This window comes from Thunnus albacares, chromosome 9 (assembly GCF_914725855.1).
Source record: "Thunnus albacares chromosome 9, fThuAlb1.1, whole genome shotgun sequence".
NCBI classification, from domain to species: Eukaryota; Metazoa; Chordata; class Actinopteri; order Scombriformes; family Scombridae; genus Thunnus; species Thunnus albacares.
This window is the reverse complement of record NC_058114.1, coordinates 1729745-1748307: the sequence shown is the minus strand read 5'-3', so window position 1 is coordinate 1748307 and position 18563 is coordinate 1729745. Positions and strand designations below refer to the sequence as shown.

At 39.2% G+C, this 18563-nt stretch overlaps 1 protein-coding gene across 8 annotated transcripts in view; it reads left to right on the top strand.

Annotated features, from left to right (window-relative positions):
• The first annotated feature begins 2021 nt into the window (after positions 1–2021).
• Positions 2022–18563, top strand: part of LOC122988867 (nuclear factor 1 A-type-like) — a 77881-nt gene continuing 61339 nt past the window's right edge. The window contains exons 1-4 of one of the 8 annotated variants that reach the window (XM_044361509.1): positions 2023–3369; positions 3445–4006; positions 7001–7120; positions 7960–8088. In XM_044361509.1, coding sequence (XP_044217444.1) covers positions 7993–8088 — 96 coding nt within the window. In that variant the 5' untranslated portion in view covers positions 2023–3369; positions 3445–4006; positions 7001–7120; positions 7960–7992. The other 7 variants (XM_044361510.1, XM_044361512.1, XM_044361513.1 and 4 more) reach the window with 7 other exon arrangements.

Sequence of the window (18563 nt, the reverse complement as noted above, 5' to 3'; positions counted from 1 at the left end):
GGTAAGTTATTGGATTTTGGGGATAAATTGGAGAAACGTGTCGAGGCTCGTTCTGCTGACAGGATCCTGATGGCGTTCGGCTGATTGATGCGTCAACATGCCGACGGGAATTTATGTTTGTTGCTTCTGCAGACAATCACTGTAATAATTCACTTAACTGTCAATATTAATACATTATTATAGATTTTTATAATTTATTTATTTTTAAACATTATTTTTTGTCACAGGTGAGCTACTTTTTTTGTCAAACACACTTTTAAGCCTCGCAGTTCCAAAATAATCCTGTAATTTCTAAATTATATACATTTATATAAAATAAATAAAAAATAAAATAAAAAAGAAACCATTTAAAGATTTACATTCAATGTTACATGTAACAGTGTTGCGCAGTAACGTGTTACAGTAATAATATTACTTTATATTATTATTATTATATTACAGTCACAGGTAGGTTATCTTATGATGAATGCAGCAGGTCACGACGGCTTCCAGCCAAAAAGCTAAATGATGGATGAGGATGAGGATGAAGGATGGAGGATGAAGGATGAAGGATGAGGATGAGGATGAGGATGAGGATGAAGGATGGAGGATGAGGATGAGGATGAGGATGAAGGATGAGGATGGAGGATGAGAGAGGGATACTTTCAACAGCTGGACATATCATCATTATTTTGAGTTTTTCAGTCAAAGATGTAAAGAACGTTGTTGTCAGTCGTCAACTTTGGGCTGGAAGTAATATAATGAGTAACATAACTAATCACTTTTGATACCAAGTAATAAGTAAAGTAATATTTTTACTTTTTAAAGGAGTAAAAAAGTAACTTATTACACTGTCACCCAGCACAACATGTATTAAATATAGTGACTTTTTTCACAGTGAAAATAATTGCAGCCACTTGTGAACCTGCGTAAAGGATTTCCCCTCTGTGAGGTTAAAGGTTGAAAATATAGTCATCAAATGCTTTAAAATAAATGTTATAATCTAAAAAACTTTCAATTAAATGTAGTCGACTAGACGTCTTTTCTTGGTTCCAGCAGTAAACTTTAATGAATGTAAATGTCACAGGTGAGTTTCACCTTCTTTATTTATGTCAAACACACTTTTTTTCAACATTTTTTGTTTGTTGAGAAAATGTTGCTCCATGAAAAATAACGAGGAGGGACATGGAGCCAAACTGGGACTGAAAGGGAGAAGACTGGTTTCACTGGCAGTGGGAATGTCTTCACTTCCTCTTCCTTCACCCCAACTTGTCAGCATCAGGTTTAAGCTGATGGGATATTTGTGAATTTTGAGGGATTTTGTTTGTTGAACCGTCCACATCTTTTCAAAAACGATAGATGTCACCTGAATGTGTGTAAATCTCTTAACGTGGAGCTCACCGAACCCCCTAAAGAGCTTTTATTATTATTATTAGTAGCTACATTACCAGTTGAATGCTTAACTTATATTTTTAATGTGACTGTGGTAACAGAAAGCATCCCTGACCTTTGGGAGATAACCAGTGTTCTACCTTTGCATAAAGAAGGATGTGAGTCCAATGAGCTAAATAATATAATATAATATATATATACTTTACTCTGACACCGCAGTTATGAGAGACACAGAAATGATGCCTATATATATATTCTGATTTTGTGTGTAATTGCAGATGTCATTTAAAAAGTATAGAAGTCAACAAAACTTGAAGACAACCATGCATCTTTATCCTTATCTGCACCTGCAACACAACATTACTTAATTAAAGATAGTTGCTTGAAGATGTAAATGTTGCTGTTTGTAGTTCATCAATTCTTTGTTTCTTTTTGTTTTGTTTTTTGTTTTGTTTTTAAATACAGAAACTGAGGAAAGTGACAGCAGGAGCAGGTGAGTAGAGACTTTAAGTAGAATCAGAAAAAAATGAATAAATAAAATAAAAACATCTAACATCTGTCCTGATTTCAGTCAACTGTCCTCTTCAAGTTAAACCAGTAGATAAAACCCAGAAACCCAACACTGCCTCCTACTGGGAGCTGAATGAATGACCAGCACCTGAAACATACTGTATGTAAGAATGATATAAATATCCTCACTTATATACAGGAACACATTTATAATAACATTGATTTTACACACATACACAGACACTGGGATATCTAAACTGCTTTATATTTACTTCATGCTATTTTATTTTTAAATTCTACACATTACTTTTGCTTCATCTCTGCCAAAATCTCAATATATAGTGAACAAGGGAGTAATTTCAGACACACATCACATTCACACACAGTCATTTTCTCTATTATAAATACAGCATAAACATCTCATTATTTAAGTTTTTATTTGTTCTTCTTGTAAATGCATTTAATTAGATTACATGAAGGTAAATCTGGCATACACGTTATTAATGTATACATGTTGACTAAACAAGCAGTTACATTCAAATACGGAAATTGGTGTCATTTAAACAGGTAATTAATCCAGTGCAATATTTATTCATATTTGAGAGTGACATTAAAAATACAAATGTTTTTATTTGATACCGTTTGCACACTGATAATAAATCATCTGCAATAGAAGTTACATATCTCCTGATATATACCACTTAGTGATATTTTTGAAAACACTGAGCATTAACACCAAATCTGCAGCTGTATGGCTGCACATCATGTTTATAAAACCGTCTCTTAACCAGACAGCAGACAAAGCTGGAGAAGATCATGAAACAACTACCGTTAGCAGTTAAAGAGAAAAGAAGAGTAAATATCAGACTAAGATACATCAGATGGACACAAACACGACTCCAATGGGATGATCATGTTGCTCCGTGTCTGCTGGATGTGGAGGTTGGTAGTTATTTACTGAAATGTTAGCCGTAATTTTATAAAATTATGCCTCTGTGTTTTCCACGTTACCTTTTCTGCCAGTTTAGTGGTTTAAAGAGTTTAGCCAATATTAGCGGTAAAGTTAATACAGTTTGATTCTGGTTAGCTTTAGTTTGTTTTAGCACTTAAGGCAGTTAAGTTCAGGTTAGCTAATGGTTTACTGTAACAGTTAAATTCAGGTTAGCTAATGGTTTACTTAAGCAGTTAACACAGTTAAGTTCATGTTAGCTAATGGTTTATTTTAGCAGTTAAGACAGCTAAGTTCAGGTTAGTTAACTTTTTATTTTAAGTTAAGGTCAGGTTAGTTAACTGTTTATTTTAACAGTTAAGTTCAGGTTAGTTAACTGTTTTAACAGTTAAGACAGTTAAGTTCAGGTGAGCTAACTGTTTATTTTAGCAGTTAAGACAGTTAAGTTCATGTTAGCTAATGGTTTATTTTAGCAATTAAGACAGTTAAGTTCAGGTTAGCTAAGTTTTTATTTTAGCAGTTAAGACAGTTAAGTTCAGGTGATCTAACTGTTTATTTTAACAGTTAAGTTCAGGTTAGTTAACTGTTTTAACAGTTAAGACAGTTAAGTTCAGGTGAGCTAACTGTTTATTTTAGCAGTTAAAACAGTTAAGTTCAGGTTAGCTAACTGTTTATTTTAGCAGTTAAGACAGTTAAGTTCAGGTTAGCTAACTATTTATTTTAGCAGTTAAGACAGTCAAGTTCATGTTAGCTAATGGTTTATTTTAGCAATTAAGACAGTTAAGTTCAGGTTAGCTAATTGTTTATTTTAGCTGTTAAGACAGTTAAGTTCATGTTAGCTAACGTTTATTTTAGCAGTTAATAGTTAATTTCAGGTTAGCTAACTGTTTATTTTAGCAGTTAAGACAGTTAAGTTTAGGATGTTAATAGTTTGCTTTAATAGCTAAACTAAGAAATGTTAGCTAATATATTATTGTTGCAGTTAAGCCTAAATTCAAGAGTGTTTTAAAGTTCAAGTTAGCGAATCTTTTATTTTAGCAGTCAAAACATAATAAAAGAATAGCAGTGAGACAGTAATAGCAGGTTCTAGATAAACAGCAAAGCTAGTTAAGTTAACCTTGCTAACCTGAAGGTTCAGTTTGCTCTTCACTGGACCAAGAACTAAGATTAAGGCTGGTAAGTCACCATATGGTTTATATAATATATAAACACAAACTAATAGTGATGTAATTTACATTTCTTCATATTTGTGCACACTAATATATCTGAGACACTCAGTAATGTTTAAAGTCAAACTGAAATTTGAATTCTTCACACTTTTTGTGTACGGAAATATAAAGTAAAATAAAGTAAAAGCAGCTATTGTGCATAGTTCTCCATTTTTCAAAGCAAGACAAAATAGTTTTGTAGAAACTGTCTAAACTTCAGGCCTCTGTGGTGCGTTTTCCCACGGCAGTGTTCGACTAGTATTTGGCCTTGCTAGGGAAAGTGCTAGCACATTGTAGCCCTGTATATCCTACAAACATGTATACAAGATGGTTTTTCTTCTTTTTCAACAAGCCCAGACAGCACTGGTTATGTAGAGATATAAAACATCTGTCCTTTTACAACACTAAACATTTGGGACCCGTCATGCTATCAGATTTGTATTTCACTCAGAGAGATGAAGCCAGCAAGCTAGGCTAACTAGCCCCCTCTCAGAAAGTGGGTGCTAGTTAGCCTAGCTTGCTCACATGGCTCTGAATCCCATGAGATGTTGCTTTTGGTTCATGTTATTTCAAAACCTGCTGAGTGGGGCGCCCCCTGCAGTTGGAACTATAGTCATGAACTATTATTTGTGTCTGGTTACACAGTATTAGACCAATTAAATTACAGTAGCGACACTTGGAACCAAACATTCACAACCTATGGGGAACACTTATGTAGGGGGCGCTAGCACAGCAGAAAAATATAAAACTTAATTTCTTTTTTGTATACATTTTAGTTTTGACCTAATAAGCCCACAAGTCAGTCACAATGACGTACAGATTTAAAAAAAATAAAAATAAAAAATGTTGAAAGGTCAATGGCAGACAGGGTTAAAGCATAAATAATTTACAAGTATCTCCTAAAGAGGCACTTTTTAGTTTTATAACTTTTTTGAAGTAGGTTTCGGAAGTGTCGCCTTCCTTAGGAGATGCTTGCCAACATATTTTGGAAGATGCTTCTGAAATATCCTGAAACACGGCTGTAAATTCAGTTTGCTACGTCGTTTAGCATCTCAGGTCTCACTGACAGTGAAAAACAATAGTTCAAAAGGCGCAAAGTGATTCTGCTGGTGATCTCGTGTAGACAGTCTTACTTTCCAATTTTCCAGAGATACCCCCCCCAACCTCCTCTCCTCTTTACCCCTCCCTCTCCTCACCTCCTGGCCTGGTGTACCTTACCCCCCCCCACACCCCCAACAACCCCACCGTCCCTCCGTATCTCCGGCTGAATCACATTCCTCCGTTTGGCCGCCACAATGGGAGAACTGTTTGATGGCGGCTCTGCTCTGGTTCAGGTATTCCCCCTCTGATTAGGAACCTGAGCTTCACAGACCCCCCGCACCTCCCTCCAAGCCCTTTATACCTCCCTTTACCCCCCCCCCACCCATCTCAATACAAACAGACAGTGAAATGATCTTACAGGTTAAAGCACATGTTGATGTAAGTTGATGTGCGACATGATGAGACGCTGCAGCTTCAGATGAGACCCGCTGGTTTTATCTGTCCTGGAAAAAAACAAGAAAACAGGAATCAGCTCACAACAAGCTTCTGTTTTTAATTCATGTACACTTTGAACTGCATGTTCACAGACATTTGAAGGAAGAGATAAAAGAGTAAAAAATGCAAATAAAATATTTTTGGGTTGCGATGCTGAAATATATTCTACACATGCAGTCGTACATGTGGTTTGTTTGGTGGACTGATTGGATTTTCTTTGTTCCTGAGCTGTTAAACATGTTTAAAGGACAGGAAATAAACATGTGCACATTATCAATAACACTGTAAAAAGTCTGTGAAATAGTTGAACCTCTAAAACTCTGTTTGCTGCAAAATATTATTTAGACACTGAAAAAAGTCTCATTAATATTCCAGCTCTACTGTCGCTGCACTGAAAAAAAAAACTTTATTGAAAAATGATACAAAAGACATCATGAGTCTTTTTATTCTGGCTGATATATAAACGGTCGGCTGTCTGTGGGAATCCAGTAAATGAAGTTAAAACAGGTTGTTGGTTTGATCATTGATTGGTTGAATTGAAAGGTTATTAATGAGGCTCAAAAATATAAAATTCAAAATAATTTACAGATAAAATGTCTTTGTTTTGATTCTAATATCACTGATAGATTGTAACTACGTCTATTTTTAAGTATCTACATTTTATACAACTTTGTATTTTAACTGAACTACATTTTAGAGGGAAATATAAATATATATATATAATATCAGGCACCACTATAGTTAATATAAAGGGTTTATATGTTGTAACTAATTGCTTCATTAATGGTTAATAAATATTTAGCAGTGCTTTATAGATCAGTTATAAACCATAATAACCTCTTTAATTTAATTTAACTTCTGGAACAAAAGATTCAGACGTAGTTTTATTGACTTGAGACGACGGTTACATTTAATTTACATCTAATAAAATAATCATTTAAAAAAAGGCAACAAACAGTTAAACAGGCAAACTTTTCTTTTTTTTTTAAGTCACTCATAACTTTCAGCTTTTGTAATAACAAAATGAATTTAAACATAGAACAGTGTTAAAATGTACTTTTCCTTTATAACTGATCAATAAAGCATCAGTGAACAATTTATTAAAGCTTGTAAACACTTTATGAATGAAACTGGTACCAAATATTGTAGTTTTTACTACATTTGTCTGACAGTTATAGTGAGACGTTACTCTGCAGCTCCAAGATTAAAACACTGTTTATCATCTTTATGTAATAATCACAGTCTAATAATCTCTGATATCATTATATAACCTTCAGGAGTCATTTCTTTCAGTACTTTTATTTCAAATGCTTTCAAATACATTTTGCAGTAAATTCTCTGTTCGTTTGCAAACTTTTAGCGGGTAAATAAGAACATAGTGAAGCGGAAGCAGACTCACCGGTGGTAGCGGTGTGATGTTTGTCAGGCAGACGGCGGGCGGGCGGCGTTCACTCTTCATGGAGCGTGAAAAGTGAGCGGCACAGGTCTGCTGTCTCTCTCTCTCTCTGTCTCTCTCCGGGCGTCCAGAGGATCCTTCAGTCTGGAGGTATTTATGCCAAAACACAAGAGTTTTCTGCTGAAGGAGGGATAGAGAGAGGGATGAGGATGGAGGGAGAGTTAGAGGGGGGGGGGGGAGGAAGGAAGGATGGAAATCCAAAACAAAACATAGCATGATAGTCTGTAAGCAGTTCCATGTGTCCGGTGGACTGATCGCCCCGTGGAGCTTCAGCCCTCTGCCCTCTCTCTCTCTCCCTCTCTCTCTCTCTCTCTCTCTCTCTCTCTCTCTCTCTCTCTCTCTCTCTCTCTCTCTCTCTCTCTCTCTCTACCTGCCTCCGTCCCGTTAAAGTGACCATAAAAAAGCTGAACAAGTTGTTTGGAGTCAGTTCAGTTCAGTCGAGTCCAGGCTGCCTCTCCTTCTTCTTCTTCTTCTTCTTCTTCTTCTGCTGCTGCTGCTGGTGATGATGATGATGATGATGATGATGATGGTGATAACGAAGAACAAGCCCTAATTAAACCTGAGGAGGAGGAGGAGGAGGAGGGGGGAGGGAGGAGAAAAAAAAAAAAAAAAGGGAGAAGCGACCCGAGGCGCTCGGCGATGCGGAAAAAAGGCTCATCATTCTGCTCGGCTGTGTGTGTGTGTGTGTGTGTGTGTGTGTGTGTGTGTGTGTGTATGTGTGTGTGAGAGGGGGTGTGTGTTTTTTTTCCTCTGAGCAGATGACTGCCGCTCACCTTGCCACGGGGTCTGCATGAGATTGGTTCATTGTCAAGGAGCTTTTTTTTTTTTTTTTTTTTTTTTTTTTTTTTTTTTTTTTACCCATGATTCCATATGGTATGGAGCGGGCTACATGTTGCCCAACATGCCAGTGCAAATGTTTTCTCAATTAGGTGTCTTATCTCCGGTGAGCGCGCTCGCATCAGATGAAGCTTGCTGACAGCGTGATGGCAGGGAAAACCTCGGAAGGCTCCATCAAATGGCAGCTCTGCTACGACATCTCAGCCAGGACCTGGTGGATGGTAAGTTGGCACAACTGCCCCCATTTTCCTTTTTTTTTTCTTCTTTCTTTCTTTCTTTCTTTCTTCTCCTTCCTCCCTTTTTTTTCCTTAAACCAAAAGAACAACATTCCCTCCTCCTCCTCCTCCTCTCTGTACTTCTTCTTCTTCTTCTTCTTCTGCACCACACCGCAGCTTTTATGTTTTATTTACCAAAAAAAAAAAACCCTCCAGGATCTGTAACCCGCTCGGACCGTTTGTTGTTTTTTTTATCTGTCGGCGTCCCGTCTCCGCTGCCCCCTCGCTGCGCTCCCCTCTCTTGTCTCTGTGGTGTCCCGTTAGCAGACGGGTGCCAGCGCAGGTCCGCAGCCGCAGCCGGGGGTTTTATTCCTTCCTTGTGATGCTGAAGCTCCTCTTTTCACTCGCAGTTTTCTCTCTTATTCCGCCTAATTAGGAAGAAAACTTCTATGAGAACAAAAGTTCTGCTTTGTTTCTGAGCGCTCGGTTGTGAGTGTTTATCCCGAAAGTGAACAGCGGCTTCTGAGCTCTGACACTTCTCCGCCTCAGCAATTACATCGCACCCCTTGACACGCACACACACACACACACACACACTCTGATCTCGGTGGAAGTGTCCCGGGACGAGCCGGGGCTCCAGCTGCAGCGCCGGGGCCACATTAAGTAGCTTGTCGTGGTCAGCGAGGCCAGGCGACCTTTGACACCCCCGTCACTGCAGTGGTCATGGTGGCTGCGAGGAGGAGGAGGAGATGGAGGAGGAGGAGGGGGGTGAAGTCCGAGCAGGGAGAAGCTGACAGACAGACGGGGGTTGAGGGGAGTTTGGTGACTCCGCTGAGAGACGGGGAGGGGGTCGGGGGGGGGGGGGTTTTGGTGGCTCACAATAGTCTATTGTGGCCGGCTCGTCCAAATGAGCCAGAGAGATGAAAGAGCTCCCAGCGCTGCAAGTTCATTAGAGGACAGCTCATTATTACTGTCGCTGTTACGTTTAACACTATATTACCCGTGTCAGCTGTCTGCGGCGCTGCTGCGGTGAGTTTTGGTGGACGGACGCAGAGTTTTGGCGCTGCAGGTTCTTCTTCTCCAGCCTGAATAAAAAGAGTTGTGTTGCCAAAGAGACAAAGGCGGCTTTATCCCCTCCGTAACAAGACCATGAACTTTGTGAATTCCTCTCGGTCAAACCAAAACCACCAACCTCCCCCCCCCCCTCCTCCTCCTCCCCCTTCATCCCCTCACCCCCAGTTCGCTAAACACACACACACACACACACACACACACACACACACACACACACTTTCACCGTCCAGCCCACCAGCAGCAGCAGCGGGCCGGTAGCGGGCAGCCCGTCGATGCAGATCCGCCGTGGCCGTCTGCTGCGGGTCCAAGAAGTGTGTGTGTGTGTGTGTGTGTGTGTGTGTGTGTGTGTGTGTGTGTGTGTGTGTGTGTGTGGAGGCTCGGTTGGTGGGTGGGAGAGTTTTGTTCGCGGGTGTGTGTGTGTGTTTGTCGGGGCAGGCGGGGGGTCTGGACGTGCCGGCCGGCTCGTCTGGAGGAGGATTTTATTTAAAAATGAGAACTTTGTTTTACTCTTTCAAACAGCGGCGGGGATTTCATGTTTCATATCTTAGTTTTATTATTTATTTTTTGATCTAATAATCATCTGAACACTTTATTTTGTGCTGTTGTGGGTTGATCGAGTTATTTGAGACCCTAATAATTCGATTGTAAGGTGTCAAAGTGCAGCTTCGCTGTCCTGAAGTGATGCTGTCTGGACTGTTGGTGTTATTGTTTACTTTATTGTCTATTTATTGTCTCTGTTGCATAATGTGTCTCGAATGGGACATAAATCATATTAAACTTCCTTTCTGCAGAATTTAACACATCACAGATTAAAAATTAAATATTTACATTAATTGCTTCATAATTCATAAATTGATTCCTAAATTTATCTTATTTTTTACTAAAAACAGTAAATCATTACTATTGAATTGTTGGAGGTTTTTAATTTTCTGAATTTCTATAAATACTCATTTATCCCAGTGTGGTTATAAAATATTCTGCTCTTGTGTATTTTCATTCTGTAGGTTATTTATATTCATATTTATATATTCTGTGACGGCGCTTTAATTTATTTTCTACATCAACCAAACTTCATGTAAAAAACATCTGATTCTAAATTATTTTCTAAATGCAACAACATTAAATTGTTTTACGGCTCAAAGATGATTAAAATACAACCAAGTTTTTATGGAGTAAAATTCATATTTTTGTGGATAAAAATAAAATCTTAGTTTTCCTGGTTGAGCAAAAATATTCAGATTGTTTGAATATGTTGCAATTTTTTTTTTCTCAGTCAAAATAAAATGTTTAATTCCTCTTTGGATATATAAAAGCTTTAATCAGCTGTATATGAAGATGATGCTCGTCGTCCGTCCGGAGGATTAACAGCTGATATTTATAACAGCAGCTGTGATTATTACACATGATGTTTTTAATTTACTGACAAATGGATTATTTTTTTAAATCATATATATATATATATATATACATACATATATATATATATGTTCTAATTCCACAATCAGCTGCTGTTTGATGTAATTTGTTGTGATCATAAAGTTAATGTATCAATACTGGTATTAATAATAATAATAATGTTTGGAAATGGAAGCAGTTCTGTTCTGTCTGTAATATTTTTTTAATTTAGAAAAAAACATTAACAATATTTTTTTATTGTTTTAAATATCATTAAAAATATGAACAGATTCACACTGTAAATATTCACACTGCGTCTTTCATAACTATATAACATAAGGTAATAAAAAAAAGATCTATAAAACATATAAAAGCAAGCATTAATGCTCCACATTTTATTTTTCATCCATAAACTGAATCTGATAATAAGATAATTTTCTATATTTGCGTCTCGTCTCTAAACATTTCTTCTGGCTGCTTCAGTTGAACTTTTCATCCTCCGTCTGCTCTGTTGATACCAACAAATCTTTAAATCCCTCCGTGTTTCTCTGCTTCTCGCATCGCTGCACTTCCTGTTCAATAATATCAAAACTCAACACATTATAACCGCAGCCGAGTCGTTGCCAGTTTGTTTATATTCACGGCTGTGAAACCACGTCGTCATCACAGCTTATTAATATGAACATGGAACAGCGTCTCAAACAGCTACAACAACAGCAGCGTTTGTCAACATCTGGCTCAGGACCCCGTGTAAGGTCACATGGCACACAGACAGTTTCCCAGCCTGATGACACTATATTTGTTTCATGTATTTTTGTCTAAAGAACAACAAACAAACAAACAAAAACAAACAAAAAAAGTTAAAATCACATGACCGACAGTGTCAAATAAAAAAAACAAAAGAGAAAAAGGCTGCAAATCAGATTCATGTTAAAAGTTCATATTTATGATACGTAGCAACATAAAACTGCTTAAAGAAGAAGAAAAAACAGCTGATCTGTGTGTGTGTGTGTGTGTGTGTGTGTGTGTGTGTGTGTGTGTGTGTGTGTGTGTGTGTGTGTGTGTGTCGCTGCAGGGGTTAACGGGATTTCTGTGGCGCTACAAGTGACGGCCCCATAATCCATTTGTCAGTGAGCAGACCCTCCCCGTGTAACACACACACACACACACACACACACACACACACACTGGACAGATATGTATATATACAGAGAAAGTGTGTGTGTGTGTGTGTGTGTGTGTGTGTGTGTGTGTGTGTGTTCATAGCACACAGTTCCTGTATTCAAGTCTTATAAATGTATATTTTGTTCAAATAACTGTATATAATAAACCGTTTGTTTCCTTTTTGTTCAGTCTGATTTAAAACTATTTATTGTTTCCTTTTTTGCTTTAATTTGATGGAGATCATAGAGATACAGACAGGAAATACAGCCAGAGAATCAAACATTACAGTTTGTTTACTGAAAGAGGAGTAGTGGCTCTGTTATTATTATTATTGTCACAGTTTTGTATTTTGTATGTGGTGATTGTGAAGTAGGGATTGATCCTGAAGTCTTGTGTATGTGGTGTTTATAGTGATGTGTTGGTCACATGATGAATCAGTGAAACGTGTGTAAGAGAGACACACATGTGATGTGTTTTAATTCTGACAGGATGCGTCTTAAGATTGATTTTTTTTGGCATTTTGCCTTTATATTTGAGAGTTAATGTAGCGAGACAGGAAACATGCAGCGAGGGTCCGTTAGCCTCAGACGTTGTAGTTATAAAAGGTTTAACTTAACAACTAAATCGTACATAAACAGCACAGAAACGCTCAGATGAAGCTGGAAGTCATTTAGAAAGCGTTTGTTTAGCAGAGAGCGTCGACACATTGATCTCCACACTGTAAAACGTCTCCATTAGTGTGAATCTTGGTCACAATTAATAATGAAAAAAAAAACAAACCTAAAGGATCCAAATCAAGGAGGTTTGTTTCTGTTTATGTGATCAGAATCAGTCAAACAAGAACTGAACTCAAATGGTCACTTGCAGCTCTAATAAAGTTAAAAAACTCATAAAACTGGTTGTTTTATGAAGTTTGTTTATTGCAAACTGAACACACATCGTCTGACAAAATAATCTTAACTCAAAGTCCACTAACGAGCTTTTTTTAACCACATCTCAGGTACTTAATTAGTGAAATGATTCACATTTATTTACTGTATTTAACTGAATCAGATTGTTTAGTCCACTCTCTGCACGCACACTTATAATGAAGCTACTAACAGCTGATACATGCAGGAAACATTCAGAGAACTAATTATAATTGATATAAATTAGTGTAAAAGTGTAAAATCATGTGCAGAATGAATCTTCAGAGACGAGTCTGATGTGTTTCAGGTGTTAATCAGACGTTCGGCTCTGCTGACTCGAAGGAATTTTGTGCGTTCTGGACATTTTATGATTGACTGATTATTGTAAAATAATTGTCGAAGAGAAGATGAGAGGGTTTTTTTTTTACTGGTTGCGGTTGTGAGTCTGATCTGCATGGATGTGTTCGGGGGGTCAGAGGTCAGGCAGAGGCGACGCTCGGCTCCGTGGATCAGCGGATCGCAGCCGACTGTGTTTGTGGTCTGTGTGAGGTCCGGTTCATTATCCGGACTCTCTCAGAGGAGGGTCGGACCGCTTCACGAGGAGTCTTTAAAGTTTTAAAATGAACATTAACGAGCTCGGTGGAGGAGAGAAACGCAGCAGAGACAGGAAGTCAGAGGGTGAAGATGAACTCTGACAGCACAGGTTCAACTCAGGAGGAGCTGCTCCTTTAATATTTATCATTTCAATCATTAGTTATGATGTCAGAGCGTGACTCCTCCGGGGCTGCAGAGGTTTATAAACCACGTTACGTTTCTGCCCAGACGTCAAACACACGCTGTCAAATCTTTGTGTGTTTTTCTCTGTGATGTGTTCAGGATTAGCATCAGTGTGTAACTCTAACTATTGATACCTGGCTGGCTGATAAAGAACAATTACAATTAGCAAATCAATCAGTGATCAAATAAATGAAAATCAGTATATTGTTTAACATTACTGTGGCCCTGAATGACCCATAAACATGCTTCTTTTAGTTTTTACCCATAAAAAGTCTCAGAGAGCACACACACACACACACACACACACATATATATATATATATATATATATATTTTTTTTTTTTTTTTTTTGCTACTCTAATGCAAAAAACAGCCTACAACAACTTGTATATATAAAAATATAAATATATCTGACAGCCTTGGGGGCACATTTAGTGACTGTACTATAAATGAAGGAAAATGAACTAATAGATTTAAAGGGACTCTTTTATGTCAATTCTTTGTATTGAGTGTAAATTTCATGTTTTCATATTAAATTCTGTTCACCTTCGTCACTAAAGTGACTCATCACCTTTGAATCTGGGCGTTTTTTTCACTATATTTTTGATATTTCATAAACTAAAAGATTAATCATTTAACTGAAAAAAAAGAATCTGCAGATGAATAGATGATACAGTCTGCTAACAGTTTCCCCCTGCTTCCAGTCTTTATGCTAAGCTAAGCTACAAACTGTTCTGACGGAGAATTTAAAAAAAAAAAAAAAAGCCGGACTGCTCCTTTAATGTGACCTTTTATTATTCATAGTTTGGTCGGTCGTCAGCTGATGGAAATGAGTCACATTTTCACAATAATTTTACCTTTTCAGCACCAAGTCCTCACTGAGACGACACAGGAAGGTTGAATCCTCATTCCTGAGTGTGTGTGTGTGTGTGTGTGTGTGTGTGTGTGAGTGTGTGTGTGTGTGTGTGTGTGTGTGTGTGTGTGTGTTACAGAGGGAGTGTCATATTGTGCCGAAGATGTTTCCAATTTGGAGACGGCCATGAGCGGGGTAGAGATGATTAGAGAGGAGGAAATTGGGGGATTAGAGTTGTCTGCTTGAACTTCCTGAACACGGCGTTGTCTCTCTCTCTCTCTCTCTCTCTCTCTCTCTCTCTCTCTCTCTCTCCGTCCGTCCATTCGTCCTGGCTGACTCTCGTCCTCCCTGTGGTCATCCTGTGGTGTGGAAAGTGTGAGGACACATCGAGTCCTCGAGCTCCCGGTGTGTTTCAGGCTGTCACTGACCATCCGACATGACTCACTCCTCCTCCTCTCACCTTCTACCTTTCCCTTCATCTTTCCTCTCCTCATACCTTTCCTTTCCTTTATATCTTTACTCGTCTTTCATCTCCTTTATTGTACTTTAAACTCTCGTCTTTGCTTTTACCTTTTCTTTGTTTTCCTTTTACCTTTTCTGTGCTGTTCTGTGCTTTTATCTTTCATCTTCCTTTCATTCCTTTCAACTTGTCTTTTATTTCATCTTCACATTTCAGGATTGGACTCAAGAAAACTTTTGTACAGGAGCTAAAAACACAAAACACTCGTCTGTAAATGATGTCGAGTTGTCATTTCAGAGGTTTGAGTGTTTGTTTCCTCTTCTGTTTTTGTGTGTTGAAGTCCGGCAGCAGGACGACCGGACCAGGTGCTGTGATTCTCTCTGTAAAGCCGAGGTGAACGGTCGAGTCTGCCGTTTCTTTTTTCTTTTTTTTTGTCCAATAAGTGAGCCGAGGCTCGGGGCTGTAATATCCGCTGCTGTGCTGCTGGTCTTAGCGATGGAAAGCTGAGCCTGAGGCAGCTGCAGGGAAACCGACCGACCTGAGACAGAGCTGAGCATCAACGCTGGCTCAGACTTGAAGGAAAATTCCATCTTTTTATATTCACATAGTATAGTTTTTAATGATCTAAATAACCCGGTGCAAAGGGAAAACTGAAGTTTTGACCCACAGCGTTGCAAAGATACATGAGATGCAACACTGTGGGCTTCAGTCCACTGGTTTCACAGCTTCCACTCTTCTGGTTTCCCAGTAGATACTGGAATCTGGCTGCAGGGATTTACTCCCATTCAGACACAACAGCATTAGTGTCCAACGCTGATGTTGGGTGATCAGGTCTGGCTCGTCGGTTGCTGGATGGGGGTTGAGGTCATGATGTTATGCAGGCCAGTCACATTCCTCCACAACAAACTGGGAGACACATTTCTTTACAGAGCTGTGCTGTTGACACAAAGCTGCAACATCACTGTTGTATGCTGGAGCTTTAAGATTTATCCTCATTGGAACTAAAGAGTCCAGAGCAAACAGCAGAGTGTCTAGTTAGCTACGCTAGCAGTTTCCCCCTGCTTCCAGTCTTTGTGCTAAGCTAGGCTAACTAGCTTAATATCTCCCTCCTCATCTGAAAACCTAAAACTTCAGACTGCTGCTTTAAATTCATCTGTAAACCTGTTTTTTTCCTGAATAAACCTGAATGAACCGGCGAGCAGGTGAATCCTGAGCGGGGAGGATCTGTTCAGCTGCTGTCGAGTTTTTCTTCCTGCTGGTGTGTTTGGCAGCAGCTTCGCTCTCTGGCTCTCTGAGCAGCAGAGATGGAGGAAGAGCTGGAGGAGCTTTGTGTGAGAAAACAGACAAACTGGTCTGGAGTCAGTCCAGACAGTGAAGGAGGGGGCGCAGCAATGCTGAAATCAACTGATGACAGTCTTTCAGAGACGTTTTACCAACCATGAATCTATTTACAAACCGGGGACTCTGTTCTGTTACGCCGTATGGACGAGAAAACCCGTCAAATTAAAGCTGAAAGTCGACACTTTGACCCCACAGTCATTGATTTCATTTTGAATTCAATGAGCTGGAGGACAAACAAACCAAAATGTGTCACTGTTGAAATACAGACTGCAGCGTATAAAGAGAAACAGACTCACAATGAGAATTTTTTAGCTGTGACACAACCAGACGTTAACTATAAAAGGCTTAATATCAGATTTAGAGGATATCTAATCAACATGACACTAAAGAGAGTCTGAAGAGCATTTTATAGCAGATAAATATTAAAAAAACAATGTATAACCAAGGAGATTTGGCCGTTGTGTTGAATCAGCTGCTCATCAGCTGTCTGTCAGAGCTGAGTGAAGACATCTTACAACCGTTTAGTGAGGAAACGTATCTATGATCATCTCCTTTCACCTCATTCTTTCTGTGTGACGTCTTCATATTAGCTCATCAGCAGAGACAGATCTGTTTTGTCAGCATCGTTTCAGGATGCTGTGGTAACTTATCGTTGTATGTGGATTTACTGTAACAGCTATAAATTGACTCACCTTTTAAAGCCTGTGTCTTAAAGTCTGTTTCTGGCTCTGTCACAGTAAAAATACTCCTCTGTTCTTAATCCCACACACAGGTCTCTGACCAGCATCAATGAACACCAGACTGAACAAATCAGAGACATGGGAGGCGAGTCAGAGGTCTGAAACCAGACCAGAATATTTTGTTTAGAAAGTAGAACAGTTTAATCTCAGACCACGTGGACGTGTTTTCACCATAGACTGTATACAAATATGGACGTCGTTACTGTGACGTCACTCGTTGGTTTCTGACGAGCGGTTTTGAAGCTCAAAGCGAGCCGCTCCGGCCGTCGCCATCTTGGCAGTGCGTGACTCTGTCTAACTCCCAGCCAATCAAAAATTAGCAAAGAGGCGGAAACAAAAGGCTGAAACAAGCCACCTAGTGGCTGGCGGACCTGTCACTCAAAGCAGCCATGTCCTTCATTTAAATGGGTGAGTTATAAGAAAATTCACCCCCCGTCCAGTTGTCATGAAAGAGGAAATTAGCTACAGAGACCAAAACCGTTGTTTGTACCAGGCTGTAAACATATTTATTTCTGCTGTAAAGTTGGGGGTCTGTGGGGATTGACTCGCTTTTGGAGCCTCGAGTGGTCGTTCAAGGAACTGCAGATGTTGGATCTTCCTCATTGGCTTCATTTTGCAGCGCCAGAGGTTGCCGCAAACACACACCAACATTAACATCAACTACAAATAAACTTTGTCTGGTGGATACTGAATTTTTTAAAATCCAATAACAATAACGATGAGGATCATTTAAATGTGTGTCCCAGACATATAGCAGGACTTCTCTACTGACATTTACTGCCATCATTTATACCAATATATGATGAATATTGGTACACGATGATTTACATGTTTACCTCTAATTAGTTGTGATGTCGCACAGAAGATGTGTGGTCATTATGGAGCCTTTATTATCTGTTAGTGACAGAATACAGAGGAGACACTTAATGATCAGAAAACAATCACAATATGTCACATTTTAGGAAGTTTTTGTGTCAAAGTTGACAAAAAAAGAGGAATTTTGACTCAACTGATAAAAAAAAAACTGTATTGACACGCAGAGCTAAAGAACAAGGTGTGTGTTTACTGTTGACTGTTACTGTATCCATCCGTCTCTCTGGCCTCTGACCTGCTGCTGACGCCTCAACCGAGGCAAACACAGATACTGGATACTCTCACACACACACACACACACACACACACACACACACACACACATACACACACACACACACACACACACACACACACACACACACACACACACGCACATTGCTGCATCATTAATTCAGGTGTATTGTTATTCCAAATGAGGCACAACGAGCCTCGATTGATTCAAGTTGTTGGAAGGCTTCAGTACACAAACATGGACACAAACACACACATTAGTAGCCCTTTACTTGTGAGGGCCCTTATTGACATTTTGAAACCCCTGACCCTTCATCTGGACTATACTTAACCCTAAAACCACATGTAAACCCTCAGAAAACCACCTCTCCATCCTCTGGCTTTTCTTCCTCTTCTTCTTCTGTTTTTCCTTCTTCCTCTGCTCAATGTCGTTTTCTTCCCTTGTCCTCCTATTTTGCTCTTTTTCCTCTTTTCCCCTCATCCTATTGCTCCTCTTCATCACCCCCCTCTTTGTCCTCCTCCTCCTCCTCCTCCTCCTCTATGTCTTTCCCTCCCTGGAGAAACATGGCTACCAGCCAAGACAGCTGCTTCTTCTTTAGGCCGGTCAGTTGTTTTTTTGTGTGAATGTGTTTGTGTGGTGGATGTCCTGCTGGGAGGAGAAA